The sequence below is a fragment of the Cyrtonyx montezumae genome, unplaced genomic scaffold (assembly GCF_038088225.1).
Source record: "Cyrtonyx montezumae isolate F1298 unplaced genomic scaffold, pur_monq_1.0 scaffold_3, whole genome shotgun sequence".
NCBI lineage: Eukaryota > Metazoa > Chordata > Aves > Galliformes > Odontophoridae > Cyrtonyx > Cyrtonyx montezumae.
In genome coordinates, this window is record NW_027072034.1 from 94,706,489 (window position 1) to 94,718,547 (window position 12,059).

The 12,059-nt window shown below is 44.2% G+C and overlaps 1 protein-coding gene across 3 annotated transcripts in view; it reads right to left on the minus strand.

Moving 5' to 3' along the window:
* The window catches only part of BMAL2 (basic helix-loop-helix ARNT like 2), a 33,484-nt gene extending 32,666 nt beyond the window's left edge, over positions 1–818 (minus strand). For all 3 annotated transcript variants that reach the window (XM_065742430.1, XM_065742429.1, XM_065742427.1), the window contains exon 1: positions 697–818. In XM_065742430.1, coding sequence (XP_065598502.1) covers positions 697–778 — 82 coding nt within the window. In that variant the 5' untranslated portion in view covers positions 779–818. The remainder of the gene's footprint in view (positions 1–696) is intronic.
* Between the last annotated feature and the right edge of the window lie 11,241 nt (positions 819–12,059).

The following is a 12,059-nucleotide window of genomic DNA, read 5'->3' on the forward strand; positions in this document are numbered from 1 at the left end:
TAACCTTGGGGTGAGGTGGTTCTTAGCTGACACGAACTGCCCAGTTAAAAACGTTCAAGTATACTAACAATAACGTGCACCTCAAGCGAAGAAACAGCTAACATCACTGTGGATCTATTCCCCGCAAATGAAGATAATTTCATCTTTAAAAGACTGATTAATCATAATCTGCAAGAAGAAGAGGTGTAACCATTGATTAACACAGAAAAACAAGAAGTAAGGTTTCTTTCACTTCAAGACATAAAAGCCTACGGTTCACTGCTTTCCCACTTGGAATTGGAAACTGCACTAAGTTTCTTGATTCCGATTGCTTCCTCCTTACAGTGCACGCATCATAAAACACACACAAGCCAAAGCTTAAAACGACAGCGGCTAAACCTCGAGAACCGGTGCTAAGCGATCAGAGCTGCAGCGACGACTTCTGTCTCCCAGAGCCCCGAGCCCTCGTCCGCGCTGGGATCAAGCCTTCCGCCAGGAGGAAGCGGCACGCAGGCTGCTGAGGCAGGAGGAGCGCTTCACAGCCGCGGAAGCTGATCCTAAAACACTCAATCCCCATTACCCGCAGAAAGCAACAGCGGGAGTGAGCAGCAAACCGCGCGTCAGGGACGGAACGCCGCGAAGCAAGCCGAGCGCGCACAACCCTCCAGCCCAAACCCCATCTGTAGCGTGAACAGCGAACGAGCGGAGCGCACCCACCTTCAGCGGCCCGCCGCCCCTCCTCGGTCCCCTCGGCGCTCCCCGCTCCCGCCTCGGCCATGGCGAGCGGCCCCGGCGGCATGCGGGAGGTGATCTGAGGTGAGAACGAAGGGCCCGTCCTGCCGGCCCGGGGGCGGGCTCTCGGGCGCCCAACCGGACCACCCCGCCCCCCACGCGCCTCGCTGGCGCCGCCTCAGCAGCGCCCGCACCGCCGCCGTCCCCCTCCCCTCTCATCTCGCGAGATTTGGGGCCGCGCGCGAGCGGGGTGAGGCGGGTGTCCGCCGGGGTGAGGTGAGGTGAGGCGACGGGGTCGTGGCTGCCGTGTACCCAGACAGACGGCGGCTGAAGATTCCCCTAGTTGCTGGGGTTGTTTTTAGGCTGGCGTCAGGTGTGCGCTTTTCCTAGAATCGTTAAAGTTGGTAGAGACCTCCAACCGACCATCTCCAATCAAACCACCAACCCTTCGCCACCGTGCCCACAAAAACACGTTCCTCCATGCCCCATCTACACATATTTCTTCCAGGGCTAGTGCATCCACCGCCTCCCTTTGAAGTGAGTTAGCCTGTAACCTTCACAGTGTTTTGGCTCACATCCTGGAGCAGCACTGGTGTGTGCAAACTGTGCTCCTTTAGCACAAGAACCTCAAGTTGCATTTGTAAGGACTCAGTCGGCAACTGCTTCATGGTACCCCACTACAGCTAACCACTAAAGGGCATAGAGAGGCTGCTGGCACTGCAGCAATACTTGTTTTTCTCTGCAAAACCGGTCCTGCTGTGCTGCCCTGCTCATTAATGGTGATATTGCCTCTGCTTGCTCAGTTCTGGCTCTAAGTGCTGTAGAACAAGCTCCTTACCTGAGACATGAAGTTATCCTGTGCAATAGAAACATCCTTGGCTAAAAAAAAAAAAAATACATGACTCAGTAAACAAAAAAAGACCACCTTGGTTTCAGTAATAGCAAGAATGTTATCTCCATAGGTATTTTTTCATAATTGATGGCATGCAGCTGAGGGAAAATAAATATATACGAATGCTACTTATCTGTCCAAGTTAGAAGTTGCAAACATACAAAGGGTTAAGACAAACCTGCGAGTAACAAGACTGCTTTTGCAGAATTGCTTAAAAGCTAGTTTTCTGAGCACCTTTTTTCTTCAAAAAGATAGTCACACGTGGCCAAACAACGAGTCTAGAGCTGCAGAAGCAGTGCAGAGGGAATCTGGTGGTAATAAATACTTCACCACTGCTGATAAAACTACAAGTATTTAAACTATTTGTCAAATTACAGGAGACTGTTCGTTGCTGACTTGCTTAAAATATACGTGTATTTTTCAAAATGAGGAAATGGTGAAGCCCTACAAATATTAAAGCTTGATGTACCTGGCTAGACAAAAAGCCACGTATGTACAACAGCTTCTTCTACGTCTGTTTTCTCTGTGTAGGAAAGTTAATACTTTATCTTGGGGAAGCCAGTACCCTGAAGCAGAAGTCTCATCAAATCTTTGCTTCTCTTCTTTCTTCATCCCATCCAAGACACCAGATCAGTACTGTATTTGCTTTTATTGTGCATAAACATATGTTTGCCCAAATACTTTTAAAAACTTGAGAAAGTAAATCCTCACAAAGGGATGTGGGTTAAATATATTTTTATCTTTATATATTTTTGATCTGCAGGCAGAAAATTAGAAATGCTAAAGCCCAGCTTGAAATTAGGCTGGCTACTGCTGTAAAGGAGAACAGGAAACCCTTTTACAAATATATTAACAGCAGGAGAAAAACTAAGGAAAATTTCCCTCCTTTACTCAACAAGGCAGGCAATATAACCACAGATGATAAGGAAAAGGCTGAGGTTCTCAATGCCTTCTTCACATCTGTCTTTAATAGACAGGACAGTTATCCACATGGTACTTGCCCTGACCTGGAAGTCCGGGACGGGGCGCATAATGCACCCCCTGTGATTCAAGCAGAGACGGTCAGAGATCTTCTCCTCCATCTGAACTGCCACAAGTCCATGGGGCCAGATGGGATCCACCCAAGGGTGCTGAGGGAGCTAGCAGAGGTGATTGCCGAGCCACTTTCTGCCATCTATCAGCATTCCTGGTTATCTGGAGAGGTCCCACAAGATTGGAGGCTTGCCGATGTGACTCCCATCTTCAAGAAAGGCCGTAAGGAGGACCCGGGGAACTACAGGCCTGTCAGCCTGACCTCGGTATCAGGGAAAGTTATGGAACAGATGATATTGAGGGAGATCACACGACACGTGCATGGCAATAAAGGGATCAGACCCAGCCAGCACGGGTTCACCAGGGGCAGGTCGTGCTTGTCCAACCTCATCTCCTTCTATGACTGGGTGACCAGACAGGTAGATGAGGGAAAGGCTGTTGATGTAGTCTACCTGGACTTCAGCAAGGCCTTTGACACGGTCTCCCACAGTATTCTCCTAAGGAAACTGGCAGCCCGTGGTGTGGACAGGTTCACTCTTCTCTGGGTGGAGAACTGGCTGGAGGGCCGTTCCCAGAGGGTAGTGGTTAATGGAGTTAAGTCCAGCTGGCGTCCTGTAATGAGTGGTGTCCCCCAAGGGTCAGTTTTGGGGCCCATCTTGTTTAATATCTTTATTGATGACCTAGACGAGGGAATTGAGTGTACCCTCAGTAAGTTTGCAGATGACACAAAGCTGGGAGGATGTGTCAAACTGCCTGAGGGTAGGGAGGCCCTTCAGAGGGATTTGGATAGGCTGAACAGCTGGGCTGAGCTCAATGGGATGAGGTTCAATAAGACCAAGTGCCGGGTCCTGCACTTTGGCCACAATAACCCCATGCAATGCTATAGGCTTGGGGCAGAATGGCTTGAAGAATGTAGAGAGGAAAAGGACCTGGGGGTGTTGGTTGATGCTCGGCTCAACATGAGCCGGCAGTGTGCCCAGGTGGCTAAGAAGGCCAACAGCATCCTGGCCTGTATTAGAAATAGTGTAGCCAGCAGGAGCAGGGAGGTGATCATCCCCCTGTACTCAGCTCTGGTACGGCCGCACCTCGAGTACTGTGTTCAGTTTTGGGCCCCTCACTACAAGAAGGACATTGAGGCCCTGGAGCGTGTTCAGAGAAGGGCAACAAAACTGGTGAGGGGCCTGGAGCACAAGTCTTATGAGGAGCGGCTGAGGGAGCTGGGATTGTTCAGTCTGGAGAAGAGGAGGCTCAGAGGAGACCTTATTGCACTCTACCACTTCCTGAAGGGGGGTTGTGGTGAGGAGGGGGTAGGCCTCTTCTCCCTGATAAGTAATGACAGGACGAGAGGGAATGGCCACAAGTTGCGCCGGGGAAGATTTAGATTAGACCTGAGGAAGCATTTCTTTTCTGAAAGAGTGGTCAGGCACTGGAATGGCCTGCCTAGGGAGGTGGTTGAGGCACCATCCCTAGCGCTGTTCAAGAAGCGTTTAGATGAGGTGCTAAAGGACTTAATTTAGTAGTTGGGTAGAGATAGTGATAGGAGGATGGTTGGACTAGATGATCTTATAGGTCCTTTCCAACCTTATGAACTTATGAACTTATATTTGTCCACCTATGAATTTAATGCAACGTGATTGAAGATTGCTAATTTTCACAGGCGACGATAAAGCTGATTAAAGAAAAAAAAAGCAACCCAGAAAAAGACATATTTTGTTCATAGCTTTCTAACGTTTATGCAGGATTTAGTTATCTATAAATCCAAACTATGATCTTGACAAGTACTTGGTTACAGTCCTGAGCTCTGTCCAATCCTTTGTAGGCTGAAGCTCCCAAGATAATTCAAATTCTACAGGGGCTGCTCTGAAAGTAATTCCTCCAGTTCTATGATGTGTGCCCACAACATCAGAAGCTGATGTTGGTGATATGGCAGTAAGGGTTGAACCCTCCTACCAATATTCTGTTACATTTTGTTGCTGCACCCATAGCCCAAGGTGTGTTACAAGTTTTCTTCTGCTGGACTCCTGAGGCTCATGGATTCCAGGTTCATTAAAACCTGACTTACATACTCTTTGACATGACAGCCTGCAGATACAATTGCACAACTGTGATTCTGATGGAAATCATCCAGCCCAAGCAGCAAAGTGCTTACCAGGCTGATGTCAGCTTCTGACAGGCTGCAGGAGATGTCATATGTAATCCAGTGTGAAGTTAGAACAGGATAATAGCTCCACGTTTTCTGGCATAATACTGACCAGTTAAAAGTTTATTTTTGCTGTAATCATGCTCCTACCAAATGAGCTGGTCATACTTCAGGCCTTTGTACCATGTGGGTGTAGCATTATGCATCTCGTACTAGTTGCTCTATAACAAGATTTGCTCTCATTTGGCTTTACTGTAGGTGTCTGCAAAATATGCTTGCTAGATGAAGCATGTGGAAAAACAGAGAGGGCGAACTGCTCTAACAGAATATGCTTACCTGGCTGGGGAGCAGTGGCTTTCAGCTGGGGATGTTGATGAGCAAATGCAATTGCACTACTAGGACATTCTCAATTTATGCTTTTTCATAAGGTATGTTTTCCCCCTTTAAGCAGTACAGAATCCCACAGTCACTATTACAGTGCTGTATATGTTCCCCCACGCTGCTTCAGTTGGTCTCACAGAATTTGTATCAGAGAAAGCAATTACAAATCTATTCTATCTGACACAAAAGAAAAGGCAGTGGAAGGAGCTAAAAGACAGGAGTTATATAGTACTGACATCTTTCAGAAAACCAGTACAATTTATTCACATATTCATTCAATATAAAACTGATACTGAAAAATGAAAATCCAAGGGACTGTTCATGGGAAGCTTAGATATCATGTGTGGCACTGCTAAAATACTTTTGCCCCAGTTTTGAAGTTTGGAGCTGCTTCTTCCAGGTTTGCATCACAAACAGACAAGAAAATGTTAAGATTTTAGAAGGGTGAGTCAACTGCATTGACTGAAAATGCTTCATAGAAAATGGCCAGTGCTATAAAGCAAAATGAGTTAAAGATCTAAATGGTTCCAGCAAAGTGTTCGTTAAGCTATTAAAAACAAACTCTCTCCATATGGGAACATTCAATGAGAACATTCAAGAAGCAGTACACTTCTTTTTTTAAGTGACTCACTAGAAACAGAGCTAATGTATCTTATTTGCATGTTATTTAGTATTTTTAGTGCAACAGTAGCAGTACTTGTAATTCAGTGAATGCAGATTTTTCTGGTAGATTATGATATATCTGGGCCAGAAAAACAAAAATCCTTTAACAATATTTCCACCTGTCATGCTTTTGTAGTAGCTTTATATATGACCTGCATATTTCACCTTCTTGGTCAATATCAGATTTCCTAGCACTTAGAAAGCTTTTGAAAATACGATACATTGCCGATTCATTATTACTCATTTTAAACATAATTTCTTAGATTTGTTTCTTATTCAAAGGTGATGGGTTGGTCTTCACATTGGACATTTCATACATGACAGTAACTGTTGTTTTTAGCAGATAGCCTGGAGTCTTGAAAGAGTAGGATCCAAGTTTACATAAGGCCACACTTGATATATTTGCCTCTTTTAGGTGAGCACTTTCCCTTGACTAGCTTTTAGCTATAAAATAGAGAACAGAATGCTTTATGTAAGCAACAGATAACCTCTTTTTTTTCCAAACAACTTATACAACGATTTGCTAAAGGGGGTAAAAATAACAATCAAACCTCAGAGCTGTTAAATAATAGCCTGCAACAGAGCAATTAAAGAGAAGTAACTGCAACATCCCTCCTTCTTCATGTTCTGTAAATGGTTAATAGCAGCTGAAGCATGGTGTGTCTTGGAGATGCAAAAAGCATCCATCAAAGAGCATTTCTCTGCTGTACCATCCTGAAGAGAATGTCCATTTCTTTCTGGGGCAACCTAGCTCCATCACACTGCTCTTAAGTAGACCCATTGTATAGGATGGAGAAAAATAGCCTTCTGAGGGCCACACAGTACCATGGAGACTTATAATGCTGCACATAAAACATACTTAGGTGATGGCTACCTAATTAACATTTTACTTTTTTCTTCAGAAGTTAAAACCAATATATTGAAAGTACTCACCACACCTTTAAATGCAAGCACAGATTTTTCACAGACTTCTCTCCCAGAACAAAGTTGTTTTCATGGTTTCCTCTCAGGCTAGGACACTATACGTCTCAGAGTAATGTAGAGAGCAATACTTGAGTAATTTTGTAGAGCATTTGTGAACAGAATAGCTAATTAGAAGAGTATGAATTAAAACTACTTCTCAAAAGTATCTTATTTAGTCTGTGGTTTGTGCTTGGAGGCCTTTGGGTTACTTCGACATCACAAGCAATTAGTTGACTTCACTATACTTTCTATGCATTAGTATACATTAGTAAGATGTGCCATCTTGTTGAAGCAAAAGTTCTTCCCCAAATCAGGAGAGACTTTTGCTTCAAAACTTATGTAAATAGCATAGTCATACTGTAATCAGCCTATTTAAGAAAATATATTTTGAAAATGCCCTTTAAACGATTTCCACTCAGTAACTGTTACAGAAGCCCTTTAAGGAAGCAAAAATGTAGCACAAAAGAATGCAAGCTGCCCTAACACAATACAGTGAATGAAGTATATGGTTTAAGGTATGCACTATGTCAGATCAGATTGTGATAGTGACAGTCTGGCTTTAAAGATCCACAAAGCATTCCTTGCATGATGAAACAAGTTACACTTAAGAACAACTTTCAACTCCTACTTGCACTCTCTGTAATCTAAGCATTGGAGCAAGTAGGACTATCCATTTACATTGAGGTTTTCTAACCAAATTAAAGCAAGTAAAAAATATGGGAATTTTCAGAAGTGTCTGTGCTGCTTAGGAGCACTGTCTGGCAAGATTTGTGCCTGCAGTATAATCCACTTGCTTGTAAATCTCTTGCCTAAAATTCTCTCAATCTGATGGCACCACTTTCAGTTTAAAGACAAAATAAACTTAACTTAAAGAGTCTTTTCATCGCTGGCAGAAGTTTGTATTTTTGGAACGTCTAGCTAGAGCCTGATGTCTGATGTCTCTGTATTACTTTAGAGATCTCTACACAAGGACAAATAAAGCTGCTTAGGGAGCCTATTGAAAATAAAGCACGACTGAAACGTGCCCATGATGTACAAGTGGCAGCCCTGAGGCTGAGTCCTGACTCTCTAGGACCCTGAGCTCCAGCACTGTTAATGCAATGGCTAGAAGAAATCAAATCCAGCTGAGGACAACACTGAGCTCGCACACAACCAGTGTTTGAACATTTGAGCTGCGACAACTCAGGCATCCATCTTTGCCTATAGAGAAGGTTCAAATGATCTACCACAGCACTGTCTGAAAGTCATCTCCTTGGTTAAAGCAGGTTTGCCATCTGTAGTACAGATTCCTGGGCTCTTCTGGTGTTAACAGCCTTTGAGGGTCTGGAACACAAGTCTTAGGAAGAATGGCTGAAGAAACTGGAATTGTTTAGCTTAGAGAAGAGGAGGCTTAGGGGAGACCTTATTGTTTGCTATGGCTGGTATGGATGCAATCAAAGGTACGAAAATGTAAGCCCCCTTAAATCTGGGCAACTAAGTCAAGAGAGGATTAACTGAAAGCAGAGCCTCAACAGTCAAACACTGTTGGCCCTGTTTGTCCAGCGTCACTGAGCTGAAGCACACTGACTGAGTGAAACACATCCATCATTCACTGATGGAACTTAAACAGAGGAGTTGCACTAAACTGTCTGCTTCCTAAGATACACAAAGTCAATGCTTGGGCTCAGCCTGGGTTAAATCCAACAGAGACCTGCTATGCCTTCCTCAGGAAAATGCATTTAAAGAGATTGTACATTTTGTGATGCTTCCTTGAGGCATCAGTTTAATTTTATCAAACTACATAGGTAATATTTTCTTCTTACTAGTGGAAGTACCATGCAAGTCTCTCAGGTTTGTCTCTGAAGCCAAAAAGCATCCTCTTGATGTACTGTTTTTCAATGGTCTGAAGTCTATAGAAAGAAAAAATCTTTTTTTGTCTCATTTCTAAAGAATGCAAAAGCATGGCATCAGCAAACAGCTTGCTTTTGAAGCCGTACTTATTCACCGATTTCTCTGTGCTTTAGATAGGGATCTTCTGCTGACAGCGTGAATTGGCTAAGAGCTCAAAGGCAGCCTGCTGGACTGAAAACCTTGAGATACCTTGTCTACTTCAACAGTGATTCACTCTGACCTGGCCAAATAGTCGTGGAGGGTCTTATCTGATCCTTTATTATTGAAGCCCTATGTGGGGAAATCAGCACCCAAGATAAGTAGGGCCAGCGTAGCCTTTGGGTAAGGCACTGGAGAAGTTATGTTCAGATCAGTGCCACCTTTTCAGCACTTGGCTTTGCAGGTGGGCAGCAATGCTCTTGCCTCCTCTTTGAGTTCTGAGTCTCAGCTCCTACATCCATAGTGACGTGCGCATTCTCTGTATATCCCTAGAGGGAAACAACATATTAGGCACTCTTAATGTGTATGCAAGACTTGCTGTCTGTAATTGACATCTCTTTTTCCCCAAACACGGCAACAGGGGTGGTGGTTACACCCTGCATTTACACAACAGCCTCAACGTTACAGCTCATCTGTGAGTTCCCCTTTCAACATCATCCAGTTTCAGGGGAGGTGCACCAGCAAGGGCAGACTTGGCCTTCGGTAGAGGGAAGGAGATGTGGAGAGGAAAGGGCTGCTACCACAGTGGAAGGTGGGCAGCCTGAGGACAGTGCAGATGCCACGTGTTCCTGCAGGAGAACAAAGCCACAGCAGATGGTGGCTCACTAGAAACAGATTAAAGCATCTGGTACAGACAAAAGACAGGCCTTCGAGGGCTGGTTGCCATCAGAGATGAGCTGTTCCCTAGGTGAGCTTTGACTTGATTGGAAAATGAGAAACCTAGGTTAGCTTCCCTGAGCATGAGGAAGTTCAAACCTATGTGCCCACTTCCCCAGAAAACAGCAACCTCTGTGCTATCAGCTAATTGGGAGAAGCGATGGGAGGAGGAGGTGGTGCTGAAATGAACGTAGATTCAATTTCCCTCACAGAACTGCAGTAGTATCCTGTGCAACAGAGCATTCAATTCCCAGGGCCAAGAGCAGCAGCAGCAAGTAGGATAGAATGGGGCTGTTCTGCTTCACATTGGAGGTACTCTGTTCCAGCAGATGGTCCTGTGTGCCAGGCCCTGCTCTGTGGAATAGTTTTTCCCTTCAGACAATCACTAACACTGTAATGACTGGAGATTATTATACTTCCAAAAAAAAAAAATAATAATAGGAAGGGCTGAAGCACAAGGGAGTGGAAAATTAAATTGGTAACTTAGAATATAATGAATTCTTTAAAACCTGCTTAGATTTCAGGGCCAATACCACTGACAAAGACTGTGCTCGTTCTGTTGCATTAATGTGCCCTTCTCCAGCACTGAGCTGCCTCAGTAGCTGATGCAGCAGGTGTCTCTCAGACATAAGCTCTTTGTACATACTCGTTCTGTAGCAGAGCCCAGCACAACTGACAGTTACAGCACACTGGTATGCACATTTCAGGCTATCTTTCATTTGTGAAACTCAGCCATCGGATACAACCCCTGCGATAACTCCAGGTTACATACAGAATAAATAAAATTACCTTAAATAAGTACATTAAGAGCTGCCTGAACATGAATCCTTTCAGTCCAGAGTTGGGAATCACAGCTGCTATCACACCATATAGCTGCAATAACTATAACGATATCCCTACTTTCTCACTTCATACAAAACAATGAAAAACACACATTGGAAATCTGCAGTACTGCTTTATAAGCACTATTGTATGGTATATCAATAAAGGAATGGATAATGCTAAGTAGTATTGTAACCGATATATTTTACAGATGAAAAGAGACGATCAAAATGAAGCACTCACCCATATCCTAGGCTCACAGTAAGAAACCCCGCAGGAACAGCCTCCAGAAAGAGACCCTTTCCAGTGGTGGTCAGCCCTTAAACGGGGTCTGGGAGAGGTGGAGTCAGACTCCACCCCTTCCGGTCACACAGTGCATTGCCTTCACCTGTGCTCCTGCGGCTGACTCAGTGCTCACCTCAGGTGATCCATCAGTGGTTCAGGCCCTGATTCAACAGTTCCCACACAACTATATTCTATTTTCTTAAGTTCTTCAAGTTAATTTCAAAAAATGGTTTTGCACATGCTTGGGCATATTCTTTCTATTTGTCATTAAAGCACTATATTTTTCAGAAAAACTGGATTTGGTAGTGTAAGAAGAGAAAGAATTGGGGCTGCAGTTCTTTAGCTCAGTGTAAGGTAACAGCTGCTGCAAAAAAGTGTAGTCCCATTAAATAGAGTTTGTAAGACTCTCTTTGCATCAACTTGCTGAGAGTAGCGTTCAAGCACAGGGCGTGCACTGCTGGCTTACTGGGATGGCCGCTCAGCAGGTACCAGCTCCAATTTGCTTTCAGCTGCTCAGCCCTTGAAGTGTTTTATGTGTCACAACTGCATGTGCTGCTGCCACTGCTCTAAACTCAGGAAGGAACTGGGAGCAGTAGGACAAAAACGTTTCTGTAGTACAACTGTCTGTGGAAGCCTTTCTTGGCTAAATTAAGAGTCTATGGGGAAGGAGATAGGAAGCCTCTAGGGAAGAACAATAATCCTTTTAGAAGCAGCTTCATGTAGCTCCAGTTGTTGGTACAGGTCAGGTAATTTTTGCTGTCCAAAGATCTGACTGAGAATGGGGATTTGGGGTTTCCACTGTGGGTGGGTTCAAGATAAGAATACACAAAGCAGTGTCTCCACTCATCAGAAGTCTCCTGTTCCAGAATAGAAACCCAGCACAGCCATGTAAAAAAATAAAAACTGCAACTCTACAAAAAGAATGCTACTTTTATTTTCAAATGCTGTAAAAAGCCTCATATAAATTTTTATAATGCTTCTATGTAACTTTCCCAACCACAACTAATGAAATAGTCTAGGAAAAATATAGCAGTTGCCATTTTGACTCCAAGAACAAGCTGCTGTAATATATCAACATTAAAATGACAACATACAGTATGTTACAACACTTGCAACTGCTCGTGTTATTGAAAAAGTGAGAGCACTTCCTAAGCATTACAGTACAACCGGGCTGAACAGCAGTATTCCCTACTTGCTGTCGCAGAGGAGTAAAGTCACCTCGTTACAGGGAGCCAACACAACGCCCTTGTACTGCTTATGCCCATTCCTCTTAGCAGTGTGGAGAGCTTTCAGCAAGCCCCTTTGCACTTAGGTGAATTCACCCCTATCATGCTGTTATTCCATACTGTATCTGACAACTCAGGTGTTTGACAATTGACCTATAAAAATAACACTTACATAATTCTCCAGCAAGGCAAATTTAAC